Below are 27,378 nucleotides of genomic sequence, written 5' to 3'. Positions count from 1 at the left end.
CGTTGCTAAAAATAGGGACTCGCCGTTCGCCCAAATTAAAGGAGAAGAAGCGTCGCGGCTTTTCGTTGTAAAACACTGCAAGATCTCCCTTCCTTTTTGGACGGGGGGGAACAAGAGGAGCCCTTTTGACTTAAAGGAACCTTTTTTAGAGCTTTTCCCAACAAACCAGAAACCCTCATCTGTGCACAACACACACGGAAATGAATTCCCCATCGCGAGGTTCTGCCCAAAGGTCATTGTCTGCATCTCCCCGTAATAGGACTTCAACCATCTTTTCATCCCCTTCCCCAAAATCACTTCTCAAGATGCCCCAGTTTTCAACCACAACTCTCCACAAGAAGCTCTCTGCTGATACCGCTCCTGTCCCAGTCGTATCCTCCTCTAAGCCCCGACCCTCTTTCCCACACCTTCCCAACGAACTCTTGCTCATTCTCTTTGAGAGCATGCCCACAAAGCATGTTTGTATTATGCGCTGTATTTCAAAGAGATATTCGGCACTCGCAACTGTCGTGCTCCTTGCCCGTTTCGAGACGAAACTGGTTGAGTTGGGAGAAAAGATAACTGAAGCCAACAGGATCTATCGGGAAACTGAACGAGAAAAGCACGGCGATCTGAGTCACTATCGAGCTTATTTGAGGAATGTGTCGCTCAACGAGCTCACCGAAGCGATATGGTATTCCGCACCCCCTCCCGAATTGCAAACGGTTTGCGAATGTCTCTGCATTCTCAAGGGTGTTGACAGCTCTGTAGCAAACCGTCGAAAAGTACAGCAATCCTTTGGAGATTCCGTTGAAGATTATTTCGTGGATGCTACGATGCCGTGGCCTACCATCAAAAAGTGCATGAGCCGCTACGAGTTCAAAACTTGGCTGATGAACCTCCGTGTCGGTGTTGATTTCATTCCATTCGCAAATGTCAAGCGAGTAGAACGCATCCTCATGGTAGATCCTCAGATCACGTATGATCGGTTGCGTGAGGTGTCCATGGCTGGCTACAGGTTATTGATTCTCGTTGCGGCGTGCTGGCAGTATTGCACCATTGCTGAGGACCTACGTCAAAAGAGAAATGACTGCTATTCTATGGAGCAGACCTTGGTCAGACTCCAAAAGTTTGTTTCCCACGTTGGGCGTAAATGTGATGGACCTACTATGAAGAGCAGTGGTTCATCGTCTGTGATAGCCAAGGCAGCCATATGTTAATATTAGTGTATTTAGGCTGTTGCGTCTCCTTTACTGTATATAGACATCGGCCTCTTGTTTTTTACATAGTTCCCTCGTATCCATAGAAGTGTGCTGTCACTCCATTATAATGAATATATAACCTTTCGATCCAAAATATCAGATAACATCCTTATATATAAATATTTCTCAAACGTAGAGGTACATTGCAAATATACGCCAAGAAATGAAAACTTTGCACATAAGTAACATACAGTAGGAACCGCCTTCGTTTCTCACTAGCGGTCATGCCGTTCAAGCATTGTCATATCCTTTATACCAGTCGCCTTCCCAGGAATGAGTCCAGTAGGTCATCGTGAACGCCTTCCTTGTCACAACAGCCTCTTTACATTTGACTTCATCAAATCCTTCATTTTTGGCCCAGCAAATTGGCCCCACATCCTCTCCCGCATAATCATGCCAATCATGCGGGTAAATAATTCCAGGTGGGAGAACACGGATAGAATCACGATCCTCAGCGCCGACCGTCGCCACATATTTCATCAAGGTATTCTTCAATGCCACAGGCCCCGTGGTTTTTTCCGCGTTATCCGTTGCGTTCTGGTTGGCAGCTTCTAGAATGGTATTTGCCATGTGCATCCAGAAAGAGTGTCCTGGTGTACCCGCCATCCATGCGTTGGGAATATTGTGCTCGAATTCGTAATCCTCAGACATGTGTCCCAAGAGGACGACAGCTGAGCCATTGGCTATATAGTCCGGCGCATACGTCATGATAAGCTTGTTCATCGACTCGAGGCACTCCATATCAAGGTCAGCGTAAATGCCTCCAAAGCGGTGGAGATAAAAGTACCGGACCATGTCGGCGCGTTCAATGGGTAAAGGGAGATTGTCGTACGTAGAGAGCGCCCAGGGGTAATGGTTGGCGATCAGTAGACGATTCATTTCGTCGGTCCAGAGAATGTACGTCCACTCTGGATTTTGATCTTGCCAGGTGTTGATCCACTTTTGAAAGCGCTGCCAATGTTGATTCGTCAAGATGAGCGGGGGGCGTTGTATTTTCTTTATTTGCGACCCTCATACACGTACCATCGGTACTTTAGACGTCTTCCAACTCTGATGTATAATCTTTGGGAAATCGTTCGCTTGCAGCTCTGCCAAGTAGCTTTGACCATGGATGGGTGCGCCGAGGACTGGCACTGTCTTTCGGATTACATTCACAAAGGATGCTAGCGAGAGAAGGAAAAGCACGCTAATGGCAGGGACGATGCGAGGTGTGCGAAACATCGTGATGGTATGTTTGAAGGAAGGTGGTGCGAGGTGCTGGCGAGGAAAGCGCAAGATGAACTGTCGCGACCAACGCGTTTGATTACGGAATGCAATAGAATAATGATTATTATAGTTAAGATTAACGATTATTACATGATAACATTACAGAACCTGGGGTATACGCTAAACTAAAAAGCAAATATAAAGAATGCTAGCACAAAGATAACTCTACTTCTACCTTTGGCTACCCATCTATAGCAGCATTATGCCTGAACAATGTCCAGCCACCAAATTAAACAGTCGTAAGCGGATCCAAATCGGAATGCACATTCACATCCAATCCTCTTCGCCGGACTTCATCTGCTACCGCTGCCCAAATGATCCTTATTCTGCTCATCGGTAGGCGGAGGAGGAGCTGCTCGCAGTACGTAAGGTTTTCGTCGTCATCATCTGATGTTTCCGAAAGTGCAGGCTCAGACTCTCCAACACTCTTTGAACTTTTTACCGTAACATTCGAGTTATTGCGTCGATGCGTTTTGGCTGCTCCGTATGGGTTGTGCCTTCGTGCCATGATACCTCTCACGTCGCGAACGGCTGCAAGAAGTTGTGGTGTTGTAAGGATAGAGAGCGCGGCGGTAAAGGGTTTGAGGCTGGGAGAATTTGGTGCATTTGGGCTACTCGGACTTGTTCGCATGGACGCCGTCTTTGCATTCATCTTTGTATCGATTCTCGGTAGTTGTGAGTTTGGCAGCGCTGGGAGATTCTCTACGCCTTCCTCGATGAGGGTGGTTTGTGAATTGGTGCTTACTGGCTTCCGAGGAATATTATCTAAACATTCGCTAGTATCCAATTTGTCAAAGAATTGTTGACTCTCAGAGATGACGCGTGAGCCATATTCTCGGACAAAACTAGTCTCCACATCTGACATTTCGTCTGACTGTGCACCCGCGCCCTCCTTGGTATCAATCCTGTTGGTTGAGCGCAGAACAAAGCGGCGAGGGGGAATTCTAATGGTTGGCGCAGGCTCCAAGTCAGGTTGCTCAAAGTTGGGTTCGCTGGCCATCATTTCGCCATTCGTTGTATTTGGCACTATTTCCACCTCGTCTTCATCATAGTCACCTTCGGCGAGCCATACTGCTGTGTCATTCCGAAACTCTGAATGTGCTCTCCTGGACAATGACAGGAATGTTCTGCTTCCGCGTTGCACCGTCTCCACGTCTTTCTGCGCGACCACCGAGACAGCAGACACTGCCAAATCTGGAAATCTTCGTTCACACTCGTCTTCTACATCCAGTGCAAGTCTATGTAGTTGATTCTCCGGCAGCTGCGCAAGCTTTACATTTGCTTTCGACGCCAAAGCCACCGAGTGCCGGTGGGGGGAAGCCAAGGCACGCGCGGCCACCAACGCAGGGGCTGGGGATTCGGTCGGGTGCCGTGGGTCGCTCTCTAGCTGATGTAAGACAGACGCCGCTAAAACCGTCAATTGACTCGACGTTAGAGAGGCAAGCGGTGACGCTGGCAGAGGTGCGGTCGTGAACTCGCTTCGCGACGGAGAGGCGCTGCGCGGTCCAGTATTCTGATCAAACGCGTTTTCATTGACAGGCGACCTGCCACGGGCACCGCGTCTGCTTGCGTGAGACGTTGATTTCGATCTCCGCAGCGACAACAGGCGCTTCCATGTAGACTTGCCAGTGTCCTCCATAGTCCAGTGCTCTGCACGCAAGTGCTCAAACGTAAGAAGCGTACAAGATATCCTTTGCGCCTAGAGGTCCCCGAAAGCAAATATCCTAATTCCTCTTCACACAAATTTACTATAATCGCCAAGAACTCAAACAAAAAAAGAGCTCCGGGAACGCAAACGGGTGGAGGCCTTGGAGGCGCGACGAGAATGGTTCCAATGTGGTTGCATTCAGGGTAGCTACTGCGCCAAGAAATGGCGTAAGCATGAAGTAATCCAACAGAAGAAACTGTAAAAAATATTTTCCTCGTGCGATTACGGACATAACGTGTGGCATAGCCATCAGATACCCATGGCACAGCCATGTTCAAGTAGGCACAGCCATAAAGGATGAAATGATTCATCCGACCAGTTGCCAATATCACAAATCGCAGTTATTGCCCAAAGGAAGAAATAATCTCCCGATTTCACACTCCGCATTTTGTGTCCTTTTTATAACGAGGAACCTTTGGAGATTTCCGTGTTTTTTTCTTTACTCCCCAGAACGTTGAACTTTGCAGCCATGCCCGTCAAGGTCGCTCCCGAGGCATCGGCCAACGACGCCGACAATGCATCCCTCACGCAACAACAACAGGACACGGAAGTCGCGGTCTCGGACAGGATAGAATACCTTACGGGAAGGGACAACTTGTTCTTGATCATGGAAGATAAATACCATAATGTACGTTCTTTATCGCCTAACACGCTTCGGGCCGGCAACATGTCTAACCGTTGTCGGCTGGACAGATGAACGTGGCTGGCCTCTACTATTTCAACAAGAAAATATCGAGGGAAGAAATGCGGTCTCAAATCGGTCATTTTGCCGACACATTCGAGCGATGCAAGCAAAGAATTGTCCGTCCTCCCGGCGTATTCGCCAGGCCTTACTGGGTAAAGCACGACGAGTACGATTTGGACAAGCATTTTCTGTCGGTGCAGCTGGTAATTGAATGCCGTTTTTAGTGCAACTGGTCGCTCTCACGTGACGCTCACATGTTGCACCGCTTACTTCAGCCGTCCCCAGGGACCGAAGAGCAGCTAATGCAAGTATCTGGCGAGCTATGCGGTGAACATATGGACTTTGGCCTTCCATTATGGCGGTGCTATTGGTTTGAGGGCTTGGATGGCGGAGAACGAAGTGCTATTCTGTGGATCGCACACGTAAGTATTATCACTATAACGTTTCAACATTTGAACATATCCTCAACATTTCGTGTGATGCCTTTCAGCATGCCATTGCCGACGGACAGGGTTTCGTCCGTACATTCCTCACCTATGTTGCATCACTTGATCCTACTGTTGATGCTTCAAAGCTTCAATACTCTGCTGGTCGGAACATTGCAAAGCCCAAGACAGTCAGCAAAGTCGTCGAAAGTGAAAAGAAGCCCGCGACCATCCTTTCCCGTATTCCCTCTCAGCAGGCCGCCTTCAAATACGTCCAACGACAAGTGTTCACCTTCATGTTCTTGCTCTACGGCATTGCACTCTACCTTGCCAATATCCTCATCTTCCTTGCCAGCCGCCGCAAATCCTACACAAGATCGAAAAGAACAAATAAGAAGCAGACAGCATGGACCCACTCTGTAAGCCTAGAAGATGTAAAGAAAGTCAAGAATCACTTCAACGTCACCGTAAACGATGTCTTGACCGCCTGCGTCGGAGCAGCCTTGGATGGCCACCTCATACGTAACAATGCTCCCCGCGATCCCAATCTCTGGCTTATGATTCCGACCTCAATGCGTGCCGTGACCGATTTTTCGACCTCTAATAAAACTAGCGGGTACATGCTCTCTATTCCTAATGGCCCCAGCGTGGATCTGGTCAAGAGAGTCAAGTCTGTCAGCAAGAACATGAGGAGTGGGAAATCGAGTCCGGAAGCTGCTTTCCACTACTTCCCACAAGAGATTTTCTACCGGTACCCCAATGCCCTGCCTTCCTTGTAAGTTGCGAGCCGAATTTCCCTGCTGAATTGAAGCGCGTATTTCTTACGTTTTTCCTTTTCTAGTGCTCTTGGTGCAGCGTACAAACTCCACGGTGTACTAACCAATGTGCCTGGACCGGCCGTGCCTCTCAAGTGGGGCACCCACAACATTGATGCCATGGTTGCGTTCATCCCTCAAGCTATGCCAAACAGCGTCTCCTGCGCTGTATATACCTACCAGGGCCATGTGACATTGAGTGTCAACATGGACTTGGATGAAGAAGAGCCTGGTCTCTTTGGACCAGGTGCTGCGCTTTCCATTACAAAGGAATTCGAAACTGCCTTCCAAGAGTATGTAAAAATGGTTGATGCATCGGAGGCAGCCAAAGTGAAAAAGGACCTGTAGATGTTATTTTCTATTTTGCTTAGAGCGACGGATTTAATTGTGGACTATTAGATATTATTACTTATGGATATCATTCTATGTTTAATTTACGAAATTGGTTTTTCTGAGTATATCTCGCTCGATGTGCTGCATTGTTTCCTATGACACTCTGAAGCAAGGAATCGACATAAGCAACAAAAGGATCCGGCGCCGGTGGAGCTCCAGGTGCATCAGCAGTCCAAGCATTCTCAGGACGAGAGCCTCTTTGATTCCGCCCAACCGTTTGGGTCCGATATAAAAGATTCATGGCACGCGGGGGTACGGAACGAACAGTCCCAACGTTCCATCCAAAAACTATGTTGCCCAGGATAGATCCCCAGCGAAGAAGGTCCACTTTACTCCATTGGAATGGGTTAAAAGTTGGAGGAGGGGCATCTACGGCGTCCGGAGGGTCGAGGGCAGGCTTCTTGAGAACAACCGGTTCGGGCGGCATCTTCGGACAAGGGTTTCAACAAATAGAAGAAAGATAGCAAGGGAGAAAAACCGGGCAGTTCCCGAGCGTAAAGCTTCTTGCACCAGTACTTTCACCTGAGTGTGTAGGCTCTGTACGGTGAACAAGAAGACGGCAAGGGAACAAACCTGGGCAGTTGCAAAGCTACCTCCATGAACCAGTACTACCACCTGCTCTTGCAGGCTGTGTACGGTCACTAATTTTGGACGTGAGCGATGCGACAGAGGCCGGACGTCGGACGTCCGGCCTCTGGTGAGTGGGCGTCAGCCCTTGAACCAGTACTACCACCTGCAAACAGGCTGTGTACGGGCCACTAATTTTGATGGTGAGAGGTGGAGCAGCGGGGGAGCGCCTTTTATAAGAAGCTCGATTGTGGTCAGCGGGAATGATAAGCTTTTGACAGGCCCCATGACGGGGGTTTATGACGGCATGGGACTGCTGGGGTCGTCATCTACATTAACGGTACATACACTCGAGGCTTGCCCATGTGTGAATTATAGTAATGACCTGAATCGGGTGCGTGCAAAGCCCATCCTTTTTGCCAGCTCCAAATTCCACCTGTCAGAACATGACTTTTGGTGGGTGCAATCAGAGTATTGTAGGCAAACGGCCAAATGCCATACTATAGCCGTTTGTGCTCTCCTACTAGTTTTTCCTTTAAACAATAGGCACAATGGCACACATTGAAATTTACTGCATGTGTTGAGAATCAACTCGAAAGGGTTCGTGGCTTTTTGCAAACTATGGTACATGGGAAATATGTCTGTTTTACGTTGAAGTATCACTAGACTGGGATGGACCATCGTACTGGAAAAGCAAAGAACCTTGTAGTACTTTTTAATTGCAGAATCGCAGAGTCGTATAAACAAATGGGCAGCTGCGTATGCCGTGCATTGTGCATATGTCAATTCATTACTCTGATTTGCTCCTTTTTGTCTCAACACCTAATATGCGTAGTAATGCAAAGCAAACTAAATGCCTTTGCTACATTTTGCATTCCTTATATGATATGATATTTTTCTTTCCTCCTTTTGACATGCATCTATCCCTTAGACGCTTAATCCACCAACAATAACAATAGACGGTACTAAATTAATGCGTTTGAGGAGGACATGCCATGTCCGCAACGTCCCTCCATGCATCCGCACGCCAATGCGCAACTAGCTATTCCGACCAAATTACGCAATTCCATGATGGTTGCAGTAGAAATGGCAGGATGTGAGGCTATTGCAAAGGTTTCCGATGAGTCACAAATATTGGCTGGGCAGCATGTATTTTCAGTAGCATTGGTGGAGGAGAAGAAGAAATATCCTACAGAAAGCTACACATTCATCTCTGAGGCCCACTCCAAGTTACCGTTGACTTGCATATTCGCCTTGGATAATTACGGGTACGAGTTGGGTCGTCTCTAGTGCTCTGAAAAGGAATCTCTGAAATAAGCACAGGGTCCAGCAGCGTATCAGTGGTGAGACCATAGCCCTTAGGTAAGCGGTATGGTAGTATTAGAGCAAAGGTCGTCGCCGGGGTAGTACCCTAGTCCCGAGAAACGGTTACCCGCATCGGCTGCCTGTTCTCCGCGCAATGTTTTCATCTTCAAAGATATTGCGCAGCCGATGCCTGCTCTCCACGCAATGTTTTGATCATTAAAGATATTGCGCTAACAGGTGAGACTACACTAGAGTGTGCGACTAAGTCTAACCACCCTAGGGTGATGCTACAAAGGCCCACAGACTTCATCCCAAGGTACTCCTTAGTCCAGCGGCCCGGCATCACCAAGATACGAGCTGAATGCGGTGATATAAGCCCTTGCAGGCAGACGGTGAATATCAGCCCCTCCAGGCGCAGTTTGGGACAAAGGGGCACTGACTACCTTTGCGCGCACACCACTGATACGCGAAAACACCAGTGAATACAGTGACATCCCATATCAGAGCTCTGTAAACGCGCTTCTGAGGCCTTCAATGAGCGGAAAGTGTTTACATCGTTTCCCAAGATTTCCTCCAAATATTATACGGGTCGGGGTGGTTGCTGTCCGCCAGATTGGAAGAAATGCGCAGGATTCCTTTTGTTGGCAGGCGTGAGAAAGTTGTGTGGAAAGGAGCTGGTTGTCCAACGCGCCCTTTTTATAGCTGCAGGATGTCCGAACGGTGCTTGCCACGTGCATGCACTCTGATTGGCTCTAAAGTAATATGTCCGATCGCGACGGACAATTCTTGTCTCAAGCAAATACCCAGGGGAATGAGCTGGAAATGAAGATCCGACTCACACGGGCATTGGCCTCCCCGGATTCTTCTGCAGTAAAGTGCATTGTCCAACCATTGTAGGAATTCCATGTTTGCCGGTGCCATCATGCATTGTGCGTTCCTTGAGTCATCCAGTGGATATTGGGGCCACAGACCAGCGTCAAAGTTCCATATTCTGCGCCATTGATATCCTGGTTCTAGTCACGCAAAAGCATGCCCTCGGCGTGTGCCAAGATCTAGCTTGGCAACCATATGAGATAGGTCTCTCTGTCTCTCTGGGTGTAGTATGCGCGATACCTGTGTGTGCTATGTTTGGGTGTTGCTGTGTGCTTGGACCTGTATTTCATCGAGCGTCGGCTACACCTACTTTCGCCATATAGTAGTAGCTGAGTTGCCCGTCCGAAGCAGTTGTCGCTATGGTTTAGTCACAGGTGCAGTACCAAAGTCCACCGGCTCCCCACGTCCAGAATGGCGTGCGTCAACATCTGCAAGTGTACTCTGCATTCGAAAAGCCAAAAAAACGTATCAGTCTACGGTGGGTAATGCAAATCAATGCTTTGGTGCCTTTGAGGCTGCGTAGGATGCGCTTGGCTGCTGCGTAATGGTGAACGGTAGGGTGAGACAAAGGCCATGGCCGTATGAGATATAATCCATTTTCGCGTGCTTCAGTACAATACAACCAAAATGCCAACCATTACAGTAATTTGACTATCCCCACCAACTTGTACCCTTCTTCGCCTCCTCTTCAAATTTTTTCGCCAGCATATTCTTCTCCTCAACTTCTCTTCGCAACTTGCGCTGAAGCTCCTCCAGCTCCCGCTCTTTGTCGGCAAGATCAATGGCCAGTTGCATGTTTTTGGCAATAAGATCCTGCAGACCTTCGTCTTCTCTTTTTGGTGATGATGGCGGAGTGAGCTCTGATGGCTGGGGCGGGGTCGGAGGTTCATGGATTCGAACGTCTGCAAGCTGGGTGGTTAGCCGCTTCACTTCGGACTGAAGGTCTTTTCCACGAGCGGCCAGTTGTTTATTCTCTCCACTCAACGTAGAAAGTAGGGTGTCAGCTGCTTGCTTATCTCGTTGGAATGCTGACAATTTTGTCTCCAGAGCTTCCTTATCCGCTCGGAGAAGGTCGATCTCACTTCGCAGTTGCGCCATGTCGCGGACAACATTATCCCTCTCCGTTTCGGCCTGCACTAAGCGCACTCCCAGCTGGTCCACCTTCTGTTTCAGAGACGTAACAAGATTAATCTGCTCCATCTTCTCCTTTTGCGATGCAGATAGGCTTTCTGTTAATGCGTGTCGTTCTTGTTCTAATGCTGCCAGCTGGGTGGTTAATACTGATAGCTCAGAAGAGCCTTTACTGTGTACCGCCTCTGCTTCGAAAAGTCGTTTCTGGAGTTCCTGCTGATCTGCCAAGGCCCCTTGCACAACTTTATACTGCTTTTGCAGCTCCTGATGCTCTTTACGCAATGTTTCTGTGGTTTCGGCCAGGTGTTCACAACTACTGTTTGACTCAGACAACTTCAGCTGGAGCTCGTCAATTTGCGCGTGACACTCCTTGTTTTCGTTCTGATATCGAACAAGTTCTTGGCGTACCCCCTCCAGAAGCTGACGAACCGAGTCAAACTCCTTGGCATGAGACGTCTGCAGCTCATCCTTTGCCTTCCGCAAGCTGGCAAACTCGGATTCTAAAGCTTCCTTCTCTCCTTTGACCGCATTCAAGTGCTTGTCAAGCTGTGACACCTTGCTCACCGCACCTTCCAATTGCTGTCGTATGTTCGAAAGATCCATCTCCAGCGCCCTCGTCTTCTGACGCTCGTCAACAAGCGCATCTTCAAGCTCTTTCCTTTCCATTTCGTGCGTCGCAGAGCACTGTCTTATCGCGTTTTCTTCAATAACGACCTTTTCCTTTTCATGTCCCGCGCACCGCAGCTCCAAGTTCTTTTTCTCATGAACTAACTTTTCCACCTCTTCTCGTAATTGACTAAGCTCTTGCTCCAAGGCCGCCTGTCTGGATGCTGCGGTTGAAACGATATGCTGCATTTCCTCTTTATGTCGTGTCTGCATATTTTCCAGGTCAGAAGCGCTCTGAGCATAAGCATTTGCTTGAGTGAGAGAAGCATTTAACTTGTCGTTTTCCGACTGAACCGTTTCGAGTTCAGAGCCCAACACCGCAAGCTTCTTCTGCAAGTTTACTATCATTGATTGATACTCTTCCATCTGTTGGCGTGAGGCATCTGTCCATGATTTTTCCATTTGAGCCGAGTGGGTCCGCATCCGTTCTAACTCATTCTCATTCTCCAGGAGCTTGGAGCGCATATCTTCGAGCTGAGTGTCTGTATCTTGACTGGATCGCTCAATATCATGTTCATGTGTGGTGGTATGGGAACCAGAGATGACCTGACTGCGAAGCGTTTCGAGCTCGGCCTCCTGGGCTTTCAAGCGCTCAGCCCATGTTCGCTCCGACGCAGCCAAGGTGTTTTGCAGCTGCAGCCGTTCATCCGCCAAAGCGGCCACTTCCTTTTGAGAGACAGCCAGCGCTGCTTTCAATGCGTTTCGTTTACGCTCTGCATTCTCTTTTGTTGTGAGGAGGGTGTTCTCAACAGCGGTTAACTTGGCTTGCAGGCTCTCGATTAGCAATCCTTCATCTGATCCAGCTGATCCAAGATTTGTATTGCGGACTTCCAACAGCTTTGCCAAGTGCCGTGTCTGCGCATCCAAATTGGCATTGCGTTGCTGCAAACCCTCAAGCTTGGCAAAGGGAAAAATATTAGGACGGATTCAAATATTCCCCGTAGCAACCATGACCTACTTGTTGCTCCAATTCTTGGATCTGTGCTTTGTAGTCGCCAGCCATTTTAGCCGCATCAAAGGTTTGGTGGCCAGATCCTTCTTGAGATAGCTGATTTTCAAGGAGCGTCACTGTATTCAAGTAGTCTCTACTTGCACGCTGAGCCTTCTCACATTCAGTTTCCGCCACTTTTGCCTTCTCTTCCATATTAACGAGCTCGTGCTTCAAGCGCGCTATTGTTTCATTCGCATCTTCTCCAGATTCGTTGTGAGGTTCTGTACCCCCACGGGATCTGCAGAGATTACTATTCTCCAGTTCCAATTCCGCAACCCTGGCTGCAAGACGATCGCGTTCGGCAGTTATTGCATTCCACTGAGGTGCCTTCATATCAGCGTCTTTTTTGTACTGCAGGTCCGAAATGGTCTTTTCAGCGTTCCACAGCTGCATTTCCAAATTCTTTTTTTGCTCCACTAATGACGCAATCTGCTGCTGAAGTTCTGATTCGTTACGAGGGGGTAGCGGAGGTGGATTTTGCTGGAAACGTCTCAAATGCTCTTCTGCCTCGCGCAATAAGCTCGTCAGGTGTCCCAGCTCAATATCCTTCCGGGAAAGCTCGTCTGCTTGCGCTCGAACCCTTTCCATGAGTTCTCGTTCGGTCGGACCTTGAAAGCCCAGCGGCATCGTCGAAGGGGCTCCAGCAGGACTATACCCGTAGCTAGCAAAGTTAATTCCAGTGGAGCTGCGGGAGAGACCTGGCTTTGATGGCACAGGGGGTGGATTTGCAACGTCAAAGGTGGAATCATGTCGTGGGGGAACCATCACAGCTACAGAGGTTCGCTTTGCTGGGCGATATAGTTCTGTTGTATTTCTCTGGGAATCGCTCATCCGGTATGCAGCAGTCTCTGAGCGCGGAGGCTGTCAACAGATATATGAGAGCTGTGTGCCCGCAACCAAAACGTCTGGTTGGAGACTTACTGGCATTGGAGGTGTCAATTCTCCTCTCATTGCTGCACTTTGCGCCTGAAGCTGCCATTTCTCCGTCGCACGTAGCCGTTCTGCAATCCCACGATATTCTGATATGGCATGCAGAACCTCAACACTCAAGGTCTCCAGATTTTGGTTCGCAACTGTTCAAACGAAGGCAAGTGTCATCACCAAAAATTCTTCCTATCTCCATAAGCACTAGGACACATACGCTGAACTTGCTGCTCCGCAGTATTTCTTGACTTTCTGTCAGTGTGCACTTTTGCCATTGCGGCAGCACTCTGCTTGAGTTGCAATTCTACCCGCATTTTCTTTTCATAGTCTTTTATTCTATTACCAAGCACAGTTTCTGCTTGCTGCAGCTGGTCGAGGTTCAGTCCGTCACCAGCCATTGTGAGCCTGTTATTATTTTGCTCTGCGAGCATGAGGTTTTACTGTTGGGGACTGAGTCAATGGAAACACTACAGATCGCCGCCCGAGATCATGCACAACACTATACCAGGTAAAAACAGCCCAATCTCTCCGCCAAACAGTCGTCAATATCCAAAAAGCAAGAAAATCCAACGCCAATCAATACGACATTTGTCTCATTTGCAAAGTTGAACATCCCGCTTGAGTGAGTCATGAAACCGCCTCAAGGGCGCAGCAAAGGGGATGACGTTATTAACTGTTAGTGTCAGGTTTTTGGACTTTTCCTTCCCAGATCACATCAACGAGTAAAAAGACATGGCGAGTGCAACGACTATTCCGGACGACGACATATTTGCTGGACAGATTCGTATCCTCCAAACCATGGGGTTTCCTGACCCAGACATCAATAGACGGGCTTTAACAAAAGCTGAGGGGAAGATATACACTGCGATCGACTTTATTGTCTCTGGAGACGTCGACGCTCCTGAGACAAGCACCGCACACTCTTCAAATGCCTTTGACTTGTCTTCATTTGACCCCTTATCCTCAACGCCCTCAAAAGCAAAGTCTTCGACACCCACAAGTTCGAATCCCACGTATAAATATACGCCTTTGCCGCCTGCCAAACAGCACGCCATATTTCAGCTCCACCAGATGGGATTCAAGCAGGAGGGAAAGGCTCGACATGCGCTACATAAAACAAATTGGAATGTCGAGGAAGCTGTGGTGCTTTTGTTGGAGAAAGATGGTGAATTGGACGAAGGTTTTGATCGCGTTGGTGGAAGCGGTAGCGCACCGCAACATAGGCAGCACACGTCCCCCTTTGATGATCTGGCTGGACTCCAGGCGGGGGGTGCCTCACCTTTTGAAAGTGACGTTTGGAAACTCCAGCCATTTTCATCTTCTGAAGCACGCCATCTAGCCTTTCCCACTCCCAAACCTGCGTTCTCCTACACGCCCCAGGATCAAGGGCAGCCTGCCTCTCACACCTCCGCATTTTCTTACACACCTTCACATCCTCCGGCCCAAACTCAGGCGCCGATTGTAGATCCTTTTGCAGATGATTTCAGTATCGACAGCCTTCCTCACTCGCTTACGCCTCATCCGAGATAAGCTGGGGGACACTAGGATATACCAAGTGATATCCCATGAAAGGGCTGAAGGATGTAGCATTCTCGATATCTTTGGGAGTGAGTTTATAGGATACATATTTTGGAAGCTTTTGTAATTAGCCTTTATCGCAAATGGCAAATAACATCGTATTTTTAAACCGCTGTTGTTCTAGTTCTTACTATTTATTATTATAAGCCAACACTAAGTACATCTTCCATGACTAAGAAGTATTAAGATTTATAGATATCTAATAAGATAATTTCGAGAGCGCTTCCCGCAATGACGATAGCTTCATCTCACCGACTACAATGGCGACGCGGGACCGCATGTTCTTGGTCACCGCTCTCCAAACCTGTCGGTCGTCTGCTCCACCGCAGTCGATGAGCTAGCCCACGCCTGAGTATATTCTTCCAGGATCGCGGTCCAACTTTCGTTTTCAGCTTGTGATGAGCTTTCATGGCGTTCTTGCATCTTCATAACGCGATAACTGGAGCTTCGTGCTAAAAATCTCACTGCATTCTGTCTCTCGATTTTTGCTCGCTCTCCCAGGTATAGAGTACTTTGCGTCCGGTGCAGCCCTGCCGAGCAAGCATGTTCACTGCGTCCATGGGTGCTAATATGTGACGCTGAGGGACGGTCACCCAAGTCGGACTCGTGTAGGTTTCGGGTATCAACAGTTAAACTGCACTGTGAGAAATTTGATAATTTACCATCATGTATGCCCTGCTCATTTCCCTCAAAATCAGAGGGTCGCTCCGCCTTTTGAAGACGGGCTGGCGCGCGCTTTGCGCATCCGTCAATAATGAACCCTCTTCGAGACTTGTCATCTAGTGGAGTATCGTCCCCTGATGATTCGGTTCCGCTGGCGACGGAAAATTGTTGACGCTCAGCATTACCGGTCGGTCGAACGTTACCGGAAACTGTACAGGAGCGTCTGACTTTGTCTGTCACAGTTGATTTGACAAGTTTCTTCCGCCCGCTACGCGAGTTTCGGGTGGGTGCAGAAGCTCTGCGTTTCGCTTTTCCATGCCCATCCGACAATTCTCTGTCTGCATCTAGTTCCCGTATTTCCTGTTGATTTGAAGAGTCATTGGATCTGACCTGCGCTGGTTCGTCGGAGGATGGACCATTCCGAAGTGCAATGTTATCCTGAGGTGCTCTCCGATGTGTCGCGGATCGTGAAAGTGTCCCAGATCGCTTCAGCGTTGGAACTTGGCCATTGTTATCCTCAACCAATTTACCCCGTCGCTCAGTTGCAGACTTCTTTAAAGACCGTTTCTGCCTTTTTAAGTTGGACCCCTGCCGACTGACGTTGTTACTACGGGTGCCATCGTCCCCTCCGCGATTTTGATCAATGAGCTGCGCTTCAGCTTCCTGCACGAGGGGAGACTCTTCAACATGTATCACGGATGACATAGGAACCAAGGACAGCCGCTTCACGTCGGCTATACCTGATCCGAGAGCTTGTGCATACTGTAAGAAAGGATTTGAATCACACGACACAGGTAACGACCAGGATTGATGCGATCCGGGACATGCAAGCGAGAAGAATGTGTCCGACGACCTTGCCGCGTCATCTGTTCCCGGTTGCTCATCGCTCTTGTCCCAACCGTTCGGGTGCTTCCCGATCTCCTCCCTTGAACTTTTCTTTAAAAGCGCCATGGCTCTCAGCGAGGGTTTTGAAAACAGAAGCTTCTCAGGTCCCGGTGTTGCGCCCACATTATGGACATGCAAAATTTCATGCTTCGAATCAGCTGCTTCGATATCCAGACGGGCTTCGCGTTCCCAGAAGGACAAGCAACCCGACGGTTTCGAAGTACCGGCGCGGCTGCGGTACAGCAGGAATGCGAACGTTCCACAACATAATAGTAAGATGAGAAGGGATAATACTACAGCCCACACAGGCCAATGTCCCAATCCTCCTGCAGTTTGCTCAAGTTAAACAGATGGCTGGCAGAGAGCGAGGGGAGAAGGCATTGAAGCGTACCAATGGAGACACTTGACATGTTTCTTGAGATTTGACAATCACCTGCTAGATCACATCATATCAGCATTTGCAGTTTGCAGATACTCCTACTTTCCAAAAAGTTCTTTGAACTGACCTTTTCGCTTACCATGCGCTGTTTGTCAACGGCCAGATGAAGCCAGAAACATAAAAGACAGATGGCAGATGGAGAACGCGAACGAAGCGACCCTTTGACGCGTGTAACCGGCTCCAATGTCCTCCTGCGCTTCGTGGCTTTTGACGGTGTAATTGATGGAATAGTCCGCCATTGTCGTTTGTTTTAGGACGGTGCAAATCAGCCATCACTCAACCTGTGGAGCCAATTAAATGGCTGAAAAGATAGAAGGTGCAAGAACAAGAGATATGCATATTATGTATGAAAAGGAATACTTTTTAACCTCACCAAAATTGTGCTTACAAACGAAGAGCGGTTTGTTGCCTATGCGGGCTATGTACCTGTCCACGGCGATGAGTTGCAATTGACAGCCGGAGATAGAGTAATACTCCTTCACGCCTATGACGACGGTTAGTACGGATATCATAAGAACTCGATTTCGCCAAGTTCCTTGCGTCTTCTCACCTTGGAACTACTCCGCTCACCTTCAGGTTGGATTTTGGCCAAGAATGAACAAACTGGTGCGGTGGGCCTTGCCCCGCGCAACTTTCTTCAAAATGTTCACGCTGTAGCTCCCGTGGAGGGAAAGGGAGCGGCAAAGACATCAGCTCCCTCCAGAGTAGCCTCGCTTGTCGTTGGAGAACGCAGGTCGTCCCACCTTGGCACAAAGCGAGCTCTGGCTGCAAAACCACCAGGCTTGCAGGAAGTAAAGAAAAAGATGAATGATCTAGAGACAGGTCGAAGGAGTAGGGCGCGAGGAGCAGCCGATATTGGAAATGTGAAATTATCGATTGTGGGTGACTCTGGCATTGGAAAGGTGGGGTTTTACGATTCAGAACAAATCAGTGAGGGAAAGGTTTTGAGACTCTATTGACACCGTCGGTTTATTTTATAGACGACTCTTATTCATGAACTCTTGAGCATTCCTGAAATTACCGCAGCTGACCCGATACCACCAAACAACGAACCATTTTCATCCGACCCGAGCCCCTTAGTCCTGCGAGAGTATCGGGCATCCACGGTCCCTACAAATTCGTTACTTGTTGCAGAAGAGAAATACAATCTCAGGATCATCGACAGTCCTGGGTATGGCTGTACAGTGGATGCCCTATCAATCATTCGTCCAGTTGTCGCGTACCATCTGGCCCAATTTCAAAAGACAAATCAAGCCTTTACACGAGAGGCCACGCCAACTCAACTCGTGCGATTTCTTGCGGCCTCGACGGGTGCGCATACCCATGTTGATGTGTCGGTTTATTGCATGCTCCATCGAATTACTGGTGTGGATGTCGAATACATGAGAAGATTGGCGAAAGTATCGAGTGTGGTACCTGTACTTGTGCGATCAGACACTATGACGTTCGACGAAGCTTTTGCCGCAAAGAAGGAAATAATAGAGGTGTTGGCCAAGGCAGGCATAGAAACGTTTGGATTTGGATTGAGCAAGGAGGAGTTGATGATTCTGGTTGACGCAAAAACAGTGGGTGTGCCTCCATTTGCCATTTCTGCACGTGCATACAAGCGAGCAGCAGTGCGCAAAGCGCAATCGAAGGCGGTTGGAGAAGGGGAAGAAAGAAATCTGCTCAACGAGTTTGGGCAATTCAAAGAAGCACTGCTCCTTTTGCACCTCGATGAATTGCGACGGGTAACCGCAGATAGATTTGTTCGATGGCGGAGTGCAGGGTCACCAAAGGAAATAGATTAATCTTTACCCATCGGTAATCGCTCTGATTTATTCTGGCCCTCCATAGGTGGTGCGCTTCGCTTCCACTTCCCCCAGGCTTTGCCTCTTCCGGCCCATCTACCCCATCGCTGCTGATCTGCTTGATATATATCTATCGGAATTATGAGCTGGTTCTCCTGTTGAGCTAGAGTGTTCAAATGATCCACTTGTACACGGAGATTTTCCAACTGAACCAGTCCATAGTTCAGATACCAACGATCTGAGCCCTCCTCCGTAATGGAATGATGGGAGTCGCTAATAGGTTTAGCGTTTCGTGCCTGACGGAACTCGTGGCGGATGCGGTTGCAAACGATATCACGGCGCTCTTGGGTAGGCAGCTTACGTGCCGTCTGCACGCCGCAAAGTCAGCGCGCAAATAAAACTTGGTGCCAAAAACCAACTGTACACTAACATACCCGCAGAAGCTCACGATACAATTTCAGGACCTCTCTCGTTAATGGCATAATGTTCCCGTTGGCCAAAATCATTCCATTGGTGAGCCTTGCAAACTGCTGGTGGTTGTCCTCACGTGCCTAAGCGCCGCGCCGCCGATGGTTTGCCTACGTGACAAACGGGACATGCAATTGCTCACACCAGCACTACTTGGTGCGATGAGTAGGCGCGGGTTCGGCAGATTTGACAATGGAGGAGGGCGTGGTCGCGCAGCTAGACACGGCAGTTCAGAAGCAAGAAATAGGCGTCGGTCAGGACGACGTCGTCCGCGCGGTGGATTAAAGTTGGACGCAAGTGAATCTGAATCATACGGTGGCACACAAGAGATGGAATATGAAGAGTCTGGGAACTTGGGAGAGGATGACTTTGACCAACAAGATCTAGGACAGTTTGAGTCTCATACTCCGATTCAGCGGAATGTAGCCAGGGTATGAAAGATGTCCTGAAGTGTGCAAGTCATAGGCTGGTTGTCTCATTCATATGCGATAGGATTATCTTTCCCAACCCGAAGACTTTGATATTGCACAAGAGGAACAGGAATTACATCCAGTCTACACCAGAGAAATTTCTAGTGAACCTGCCTTACACGGTGGAATCAGAGGACGCCGCAGAGGAGGTAGAGAACGTACCCCATACGTGGATAATTCTGGTGCAGATTCCATGACGGAAAGAAGTGAGCAGCAGGGTGTTCATGATGATACTGTCAGGAACCGCCGAGGGAGCAGCCAGCGTAGCGGATCGCAGCACACCTTCACGTCCCCTTTGTCACTAGAGGAGATTAAACGTCGAAAGCGACAGCTCAGTAGCGGAGTAGACACAGCAGAAGAAGCCGTTGAAACTACGGGTACCATTACTGAACAGCCGCAGAAGGACACTGTCGTATCTGAACCCGACTCACGGCCGCAAATAGTGTCACACGACACAGTGGCTGCCGCTGGCGTTCTTCCCAGTCTTTCTGAAGCATCAGAAACTGAGAGTGAAGGGGACCATCCACCTCGTCGTTCGACGAGACTTGCTTCACGTAGCAAGTCGGCAGCGGGATCAGGTTTAGATGCTTACAGCGAGAAGCCCCGCCGCAACGAGGTGAGACCGTTCGCAAGCGATTTTCTTCGATTTTTTCAAATCTGCATCTTTTTCATATTAACAGACTAACAGACTGTCTCAGACTTTTCAGAAGGATGTCGTAAAAACTGAGGGGACCGCGCAATGTATGTCGGCGTTTGGTGATAGATAAATATTTACTGCTACTTATGGTGAAGGGCGTATCGCCCTGGTTTTCCCCAGATACCCGCGGTAGTGATGCAGACCCCTCTGAGATTGCTATTACTGCTACCGCGGAGCAGAACAGCAAACGACATGGTATGATGTTTTCACCGTCATCGGTGAGGGAGAGTCATAATGGTACCGGCACGAATCCGAATGAGGGAGCCTCTAAAGACACTGCAAATATGATATCAGAAGATCATATTACATTGGATAACGCTGCGGAAGGCCGTAAGTGGACACCACGTGCATTCCCTGCGCGAGCAGCGACAGTGCGGCATCAACAAGAAGGTCAATCTATATCAGAATCACATGCAGAAGGTACTTCATCTATGGGCATGCACTCTTGCTCAGCAAAGTGCAGATTCTCGCGTGAGAGTTTGCTCCGTCTCTGTCGAGTAATTCGACCATACCTGATCTGCTCCTCTGCGCGCTAATTCACTTAATCAATCCATGTTCCTTATCTTCGTTCAGAAGCCAAGCCGGGGCTACGTGACAATATAGAGAAGGCAGGGGACTCAATCACCAATGAGGACGAAGAACATCATCGTGCAGATCAAAGGATGCGTGTCGAAGTGTCTGCTCATGAGTCGAAAAATCTAATAGCAGATCAACGAAATGTAGATCAGCATCAAAAGCATTTTGATCTTGCGAATTCACATTTAGGTGGTCTCGTTGCGGCGTCATATGAAGGAGATACAACCAGCGACGTTGAGCCTCCTTCGCAAGTGCCCACTGGTTCTGGCATGGAAGCATTGGAGTCAACGCAATCCCATCATGCGAATCGCAGGACACCTACTGCATCGTCAGCAAAAGATATGGGGTCTTCTGAGCCATATAGCAATCCACCTTACCCGAGTATGCCCAGCAAGCCCGCCAGTGTCCCAGGAGTGGTACCGATGTCGGAGCTCGTTGGGCGCACAGAGCCCTTCGATATAGCAGTAGCCCTTGATGCATCACCTACCAACAGCCATGAGTTATCAATCGAAGTCCGAGATTCTGGCATTCAACACCCGATGAGGACCTTACCCGACCGAAACGTCAAAGCGCGCAAATCCAGTGAATGGACCCCTAAAAAGGAGCATATTGCTCATATTGCCTCGGTTTCATCCAACCGCGCTTTTGAACGCCCCTCACTTGATAGCTTTCGGAGAGGGAGGAATGAAGATGGTATGTCAGGAAATGTCGATCATCGACAGTCAATATCACCCCCAAGGTCCTCTGGTGTCTATCGGGAGCAGAGGCAGTGTTATGACAGCTATAGACCGGCTTACCGCAACCCAAGTCCTGTAAGAGTGGGTTCTACCATTCCTTTGAATGAAGCACGGCCTGACGAGAGCTCTCGTACGCCAATGATATCCGAACGGGCCGTTGATCGGCAGCGTTTCGAAGCAATGCCAACCATCCTTGCCAGGCACAGCGGATCTCCCAAAGCTGACGACCGCAGTAGTTGGCACCATCACAAAAATGAGACCAGACGAACGCCTTTACCCGGTAGACCAGGCAATAGTATCGGCGCGTCCGACTGCAATTCTCTAGGCATCGCAACTGGGCGTAAGCGGGAACTTAGCCATCAAGCTGCTGATGAAGAACTGTCGGTAAAGCGGCCGAGAAACGATGTGTCTACACCGTCCTATTTGACGTTAGCGACCGATGACAGAAGCGCGGGGCTCGAAAAGCAGATAAATCGTTTGCTCATAGGGATGCGTCCACTGAGCGAGGTCTTAATTACGGTAGAGGATATGGTAGACAGCAATTTCATTCCAAGCATGGAGGTTATGCGGGCTATCTTAAGAGTCGCGGTCAGCAGACGTGATATTGAAGCCTTGCGGCAAGGCTTCAAAATTTTGGAGGAGATTTACCACACCAAAGTCGTCGTGGATGATTACCTGCTCGTGGCGGAAGGATACGCTCTGTTTGGCGACGCGACAAAACTTAGGGCGGTAATTACTCAAGCCAGAAGCAGGGGCTTGGAATTGCAATCCGGGCACTACTCTCTACTGTGGAGAGTTCTGCCTGCCTCAAGTAACCCGGACGTGACGCGTGTACTCGGTGAAGAGCTACTAGCAAGTAGTGGAAGAATTGACGCCGGTCTTGGGGACCAAATCCTGCGGGAGATGATGGCTTCGCGATTAACCACCGAAAGCTTTGACACGTTTAAGATGCTGGCAGGACAGGATGTAGAATTCGATCGACGAACTTTGAACGAGATCATCAGCTACTATGTGGAAGTCAATGAGCACGAATACGCATTTTACATTTTCGAGTACATGTTCGCCCGCCACATACCGGTTGAAGGGCAGATGTTGTTCTCTTTGTGCTTGGAGTGCTGCAAGCGTAACCGGCTCACCGAATTGGCTGTCAAGGTGCGTCATATATAATGATATGCGCGGTGTTTGCGCTCCAGCTCAGAAATGCTTTTGTGTTTCAGGTCTATGATGCTGCCAAAGAGCATGTGGGGCTAAGGATCAGAGATGCTGGTACATTGGAAGCCATCATTGAAGCATTTGATACTCGCGGCAAGACTGCAGAAGCCCTTACTGCTCTGGAGGATTTGGCCGCTCTTAATGTAACAATCCGTTCTGACAAGATGCTCAGGTCGCTCCTGCGGTCATGTGCCGAAAACCGTCTACTGGAACGATTTGTGGTCCCCGTGAAAAAGCTTATCCAACCCTCGAAGGCTCTGATTACTCCTGATGGACACAGTGGAGTCATTGAGGAGATAATGGAAGTCTGCCTCGATTTGGCGCACACCTCGGAAGCGTTCTGGTTCTACCGCTACATGAAAAGCAACAGCGTACCTCGCTGGACGCATACTGACAAGCTTCTCTCGGCTTTGGCGAGGGATACTACGCTGTTAGAAGAGGGGTTCGACATTGTTATGGATGCACTGCTGAGCGGGTACCCGGTAAGCATCCGGATCGTGGCTGCTGTCCTAAAGTCCCTTTGCGCAAGAAAACAATGGAAAACTGCAGAAGAATTCGTCAGCCAATGGGAGAGCATGGGAATGGAATGGCCGAGCGAAGTGTCAGGAGACATCTTTCAGATCCTGACCATGGTCAATAGACATGACGAGGCGGTACGGTATTATGAGAAAGTTCGGTTGGAAGGAAGCGCACTATCGTGTCTATCAGAACCAGTACTCAAAGCCTTTCTGCATAATGCCTTCACTGCAAACGATTTCCAAGTGTCTGAGCAGATGATTTTACAATTGCGTGCTGAGAATATGACAGTTGGTCGCGAGTTTGTCCATAAGATGATTCAAGAATTGGAAGATGTGGAAGATCCCGCAGCTGCAGCCTTGGCGGTCCGCATATTCTGTTGGGGAGCAGAGCGTGGTAGCGCGCATCACGTCAGTGAGAGGGAACTGAAGAATGGGTATATCCACGCGGAGGACTGCTGGAGCCTGCTCGAGTCAAAACTTAGCATTCTTCGTCATCTCGAGTACTTGGCCGCCATGGTGGAGGGGACGTTTGCCAGTTCCATGCAAGGGAGGGAATTGTGGTCGAAATCCTTCAAAATCAAATGCGCAGCGTATACGAGCAAGGGTCCACAGCGCGTTACGCAAAGGGATGTTGCTAAGGACGTTGCCGCCTGGTGTGAGCAGTCGTTGGTTCCTCCACTGCGTGTTTCTCGAGCAAATAAGAGTGATAGTCGTGGCCATACATTGGTGGAGATCGATGGAAGGGACATGAGGAACTGGCTGGACCAAGTTTTTGTCCGCGGAGGATCGAGGAACCCGTTGGAGTGCTTAGTGGAAATTAAAGATAAGACTCTTGAAAACGGGACGCTTATACCGGAGAGGCAGCGGGAGGAGGTAGGTCGGTGCCGTCATATGCTTACTCATGCATTGGTTGACGCTCGTTGTGGTTCTCAAGGTGAAGGCTTCGCAAAGTGAACGGAATGAAACGCCTACGGTTCGTATAACCGACGAGGAGCCCTCCGGACGAGATGTGACTGAGGAAGAGCCACGAGGGTCTCCGAGCCTGCCAGCGTTTCCCCATACTTCGCCACGTACAAGGGATGCAATCCCACATGATCTTTCTCGGTGTGACGACTATGTGGAAGAACCGCGACGAGATGAAGACTCGGCAATCCTTCCTCATCCTTCACCACCGCTTCCAAAACACACCCGTGACGAGCATAGTGGGTCATATCCCTTAAATCGAAACGAGCGCACCCGCAACGATCAACATCTTGACAGGCGACTGTCAGAGCACACTTGGGATATCAGCAGCCCACGGCCTCATCATGCTAGAGGTGGGGAATCTTTGCGTGACCGGGCTGATGGACGTAGGCCTGAAGATCAGAGGTCAAGAAGGGTGAGTGAGAGGGATACGAAATGACATATCTGTGTGTGTACTAATAGAGCTGCAGGGACGGGGGGCTCCATATTTTTCCCCGTACAATCGAGGTAATCGTCGACCAAGAGTTTGGGAGGGAAGAAATAGGTAGCTGGCTACGAGCGTCGCATAGGATATATGCAGCAATCCATGCATGCAAGAGTCTTTTCGCAATTAGCGTGATACAGTTTTAGCATGTGGTATCGTTGGTGAAGTATCATCTCCTTTGCCCAAAGTTACGAAAACTCTCGTTGATACCAATATTAATACTATTGGTAACCTATATATCTACATAATTCCTATCTGTAATTCGGTAAATCACATAGTTATAATTCCAGAGTCTCTGCGTTCCAAGTCTGGGGAGCCGCCCAATTTGCGATGGCTTGCTATGCAGATCTCTCCGGTGGGTAGTCGTTCCTCAGTCACCTTGCCTGACATGCAAGTTATTCGAAGAGAGCGGGGGAATACAATGTGGCAGTTCTGTGGAGAAAGTGTCCGAGATACAAAAGTCCCAATTTCGTTGAACGCAGTTGCGGTCGTCTCGGGCTGGGTAGGGAATGCTGATACCGTCGGCTGGGTTAGACACAGACACAGAGACGCTGCAGCTAATCATGCATACGTACTGTGAAATACATGAAACATGTCTTTATAGATTTGCAGTTCGCACCACAAACCGCAGCTGAGAGCTTTGGAGTGCAGTTTTTTGGCGTCATCAGCCAGTACCTCTGCTTCGCCCGCTTGCTATTAACATTTTGACGCCATTAGACCTTTATAATATACACACTTCCAGTGCAGCGACTACTCACAATCAAGAGTGGTGGCAAGCCAGTCAAATCACCAAATAATGGTGATACTAGCGGATGTGTGCGGCCCACCTCTCCAGCATAGCAATCCAGCGCCCAACTCAAGCCAGCCGGGTCCAATGCCATAAAGTCTGAATGAAAATTTTGTGCCCAGCTGGGCGAGGTTACGGAATGGTCGACAAGAGGTGACAAGAGGACGGCACCGGCCGGTAGTGGGATGTCAAGAGTTTTGAGCGTCTGCATCAACTGGAGTGTAAGACATCCGCCAGATGAGTCGCCCATGATAATTATCCGGTTTGGCGTGGTGGTTGTCGGGACGGAGAGAGTGGAGGAGAAGCCGTGGCTTTGCTGGTTAATGAGAGCACAGTACGCTGCGAGGGCATCCTCTACGGCTGAAGGGAAAGGATGTTCTGGTATGAGCCGATAATCTAGAGCCAGGACACGGGCACGGCATACACGGGAGATTTCAGAGGTGATGATCCTATGCGTACGGGGAGAGAGAAAGATGTGCGCTCCTCCATGGAGATAGAGAACAATGGGCGAGTTGCCGATCTGGGATGCGTCGATGGACTTGTGAACTACCCACTCGGCTGGGATGTTCCGCACACTTGGCACGTCCCGATCATACTTCACTGGCGCCATACCTGCGACTTTGCGCACAGCTTCGGTGAGATGGTGCGGATTTTTGACCGATACGTCCACGTACTCTCCACGGGCGCCAACGACTGCGAAAGGAATTGTCAGGCGAGATGTCACACCACGAATGATAGACATGGAATGTCGCCCTTGAGGTGGATGGGATACCATAACAGACTTTACAGACAGGAATCTCAAATTTAGAGTCCAATGGAACAAACCCCAGAAAGTCATGCCAAAATAATTTGGTGCACTCACCCTCATCCCAGCAACCACAACCGAAGTCGCTAAATTCCACGACTCTTTCACTGGTCCGTCGAGCACATGTGCTGCTACAGCAGTCACGACGCTGCCGACTGTCGACATACCCGCCGCCATCAGATGAAAAGGCAAAGGAAGAGCATGGGATAGCTTTTGTGATGTGGTTGACGGGCCAGGAGGAGGCGGCATTGTTTGATTTCCTTCGGGTACGATGAATCGCGAGCTTGGCATGATGGGTAAGAGCAAGATCTAAGCCGGGAATAGAAAAACGGTGAGGAGAACAGAATGCTTCAAGAAAGCATGTCGAGATGGAAAACTGCGAGCAATGTGCAAACTGCTTTTCCAGTTTATTTAAAAAGGATTTCGAAACTTGGAAATTCATCCGCCGCCTGAGGCGCAGGTAATTACTCCACGCGGAGAGACGCGCTGCTAAGCCCACAAAGCCCCGCATGAAATAAGCGATAAAGAGGGAATGTTTTGGCATATCGCAAGCCATGCTGGATTGGCACTGCAAATGACGTTTTCTGCAGCAATTGAGACTCAACAGTAAATTGAAAGGAGCTTGAAAAGAGCAAAGAATATGCACAGCAAGATGTTTACCAATAGCCAACCAAAAAAGTGTTTCCGGCGGATTTTCAGAAAGTCCGCTTAACATTCGTTGCACTGGCCATCAGCAGATCCACCTGTCTTACCGAAAGCAATCTCATGTTTGCATCCATATGACAGATTGCACTGGGACAGGGCCAGGTCTGCTAGGAGATTGCAGGGAACGTAAGCTCTCAGATCAGCCCAGACACGTGCCAATGAACAATATCAGGGATAACAGATCGCGAACATAAACAAATGCAGACTTACCATCGCGTGCCAGCAGCGTACGCCAGTGTATCCTGCCCTTGCACAACCCAAAAGCACCAACACCTATGATTGTCGACGTCAGTGATCCCGATCAAGTCCTTGGTCGCAAAAGTCGTGGTGCGCAAGTTGACGGCGAAAAAATCCGATATGTGGGAGACTGTAGTTTGCTCGGGCATCGAGGCGACAGTGGTACGTCAAAACACAACATAAATGGCGCGTATCTACGTTCCAAACAATCTAAGCGAATGACAGATTCTCGTAGGGTGGTGGTGACCTCGTCCAAGGTTTATCTTTCAAAACCTGTGTCCCATGCACCGGTGGAGTTGGGTTTACTGCCATGGGATTCTGTCATCTCTCTTGTAGATGTTGTTTCGATTGAGGAGGTATGGTATGGAACTTTT

General features: G+C 49.2%; 11 protein-coding genes across 11 annotated transcripts; 5 read left to right on the top strand and 6 right to left on the bottom strand.

The window, feature by feature from the left end:
- The first annotated feature begins 55 nt into the window (after positions 1–55).
- On the top strand, positions 56–1,340 carry SPPG_03714 (uncharacterized protein). The gene has a single exon (XM_016751969.1). It carries the CDS (start codon positions 201–203, stop codon positions 1,197–1,199), a length of 999 nt encoding a protein of 332 aa, XP_016608629.1. The 5' UTR covers positions 56–200; the 3' UTR covers positions 1,200–1,340.
- On the bottom strand, positions 1,300–2,476 carry SPPG_03713 (uncharacterized protein). Its single transcript, XM_016751968.1, has 2 exons — positions 2,265–2,476; positions 1,300–2,192 (listed from the first exon to the last, which is right to left on the bottom strand). Exons 1-2 carry the CDS (start codon positions 2,460–2,462, stop codon positions 1,473–1,475), a joined length of 918 nt encoding a protein of 305 aa, XP_016608628.1. The 5' UTR covers positions 2,463–2,476; the 3' UTR covers positions 1,300–1,472.
- A 69-nt stretch (positions 2,477–2,545) lies between these two features.
- On the bottom strand, positions 2,546–4,266 carry SPPG_03712 (uncharacterized protein). The gene has a single exon (XM_016751967.1). The coding sequence runs from the start codon at positions 4,144–4,146 to the stop codon at positions 2,737–2,739; it is 1,410 nt and encodes a 469-aa protein (XP_016608627.1). The 5' UTR covers positions 4,147–4,266; the 3' UTR covers positions 2,546–2,736.
- A 365-nt stretch (positions 4,267–4,631) lies between these two features.
- On the top strand, positions 4,632–6,595 carry SPPG_03711 (acyltransferase, WS/DGAT/MGAT). Its single transcript, XM_016751966.1, has 5 exons — positions 4,632–4,843; positions 4,909–5,103; positions 5,176–5,322; positions 5,391–6,100; positions 6,167–6,595. The coding sequence occupies exons 1-5, from the start codon at positions 4,685–4,687 to the stop codon at positions 6,486–6,488; spliced, it is 1,533 nt and encodes a 510-aa protein (XP_016608626.1). The 5' UTR covers positions 4,632–4,684; the 3' UTR covers positions 6,489–6,595.
- On the bottom strand, positions 6,491–7,285 carry SPPG_03710 (uncharacterized protein). Its single transcript, XM_016751965.1, has one exon. The coding sequence runs from the start codon at positions 6,958–6,960 to the stop codon at positions 6,559–6,561; it is 402 nt and encodes a 133-aa protein (XP_016608625.1). The 5' UTR covers positions 6,961–7,285; the 3' UTR covers positions 6,491–6,558.
- A 2,568-nt stretch (positions 7,286–9,853) lies between these two features.
- Positions 9,854–13,588, bottom strand: SPPG_03709 (uncharacterized protein). The gene is made up of 5 exons (XM_016751964.1): positions 13,496–13,588; positions 13,208–13,430; positions 12,988–13,139; positions 12,034–12,927; positions 9,854–11,972 (listed from the first exon to the last, which is right to left on the bottom strand). The coding sequence occupies exons 2-5, from the start codon at positions 13,419–13,421 to the stop codon at positions 9,930–9,932; spliced, it is 3,303 nt and encodes a 1,100-aa protein (XP_016608624.1). The 5' UTR covers positions 13,422–13,430; positions 13,496–13,588; the 3' UTR covers positions 9,854–9,929.
- Positions 13,589–13,661: 73 nt separating this feature from the next.
- SPPG_03708 (uncharacterized protein) lies at positions 13,662–14,681 on the top strand. The gene has a single exon (XM_016751963.1). It carries the CDS (start codon positions 13,723–13,725, stop codon positions 14,518–14,520), a length of 798 nt encoding a protein of 265 aa, XP_016608623.1. The 5' UTR covers positions 13,662–13,722; the 3' UTR covers positions 14,521–14,681.
- SPPG_03707 (uncharacterized protein) lies at positions 14,639–16,710 on the bottom strand. Its single transcript, XM_016751962.1, has 3 exons — positions 16,623–16,710; positions 16,508–16,552; positions 14,639–16,442 (listed from the first exon to the last, which is right to left on the bottom strand). Exons 2-3 carry the CDS (start codon positions 16,524–16,526, stop codon positions 14,857–14,859), a joined length of 1,605 nt encoding a protein of 534 aa, XP_016608622.1. The 5' UTR covers positions 16,527–16,552; positions 16,623–16,710; the 3' UTR covers positions 14,639–14,856.
- A 48-nt stretch (positions 16,711–16,758) lies between these two features.
- On the top strand, positions 16,759–18,383 carry SPPG_03706 (uncharacterized protein). The gene is made up of 4 exons (XM_016751961.1): positions 16,759–16,871; positions 16,952–17,050; positions 17,132–17,457; positions 17,536–18,383. The coding sequence occupies exons 1-4, from the start codon at positions 16,853–16,855 to the stop codon at positions 18,343–18,345; spliced, it is 1,254 nt and encodes a 417-aa protein (XP_016608621.1). The 5' UTR covers positions 16,759–16,852; the 3' UTR covers positions 18,346–18,383.
- A 562-nt stretch (positions 18,384–18,945) lies between these two features.
- Positions 18,946–24,765, top strand: SPPG_03705 (uncharacterized protein). The gene is made up of 7 exons (XM_016751960.1): positions 18,946–19,244; positions 19,306–19,899; positions 19,982–20,024; positions 20,101–22,445; positions 22,511–23,896; positions 23,958–24,401; positions 24,457–24,765. Exons 4-7 carry the CDS (start codon positions 20,643–20,645, stop codon positions 24,532–24,534), a joined length of 3,711 nt encoding a protein of 1,236 aa, XP_016608620.1. The 5' UTR covers positions 18,946–19,244; positions 19,306–19,899; positions 19,982–20,024; positions 20,101–20,642; the 3' UTR covers positions 24,535–24,765.
- Positions 24,585–26,481, bottom strand: SPPG_03704 (uncharacterized protein). Its single transcript, XM_016751959.1, has 4 exons — positions 26,120–26,481; positions 25,229–26,038; positions 25,046–25,163; positions 24,585–24,982 (listed from the first exon to the last, which is right to left on the bottom strand). Exons 1-4 carry the CDS (start codon positions 26,351–26,353, stop codon positions 24,741–24,743), a joined length of 1,404 nt encoding a protein of 467 aa, XP_016608619.1. The 5' UTR covers positions 26,354–26,481; the 3' UTR covers positions 24,585–24,740.
- Between the last annotated feature and the right edge of the window lie 897 nt (positions 26,482–27,378).

This window comes from Spizellomyces punctatus, assembly GCF_000182565.1.
Source record: "Spizellomyces punctatus DAOM BR117 chromosome Unknown supercont1.6, whole genome shotgun sequence".
Taxonomy (NCBI): domain Eukaryota; kingdom Fungi; phylum Chytridiomycota; class Chytridiomycetes; order Spizellomycetales; family Spizellomycetaceae; genus Spizellomyces; species Spizellomyces punctatus.
Note: the sequence above shows the minus strand (reverse complement) of the source record. Positions and strands in the feature narration are given on the sequence as shown.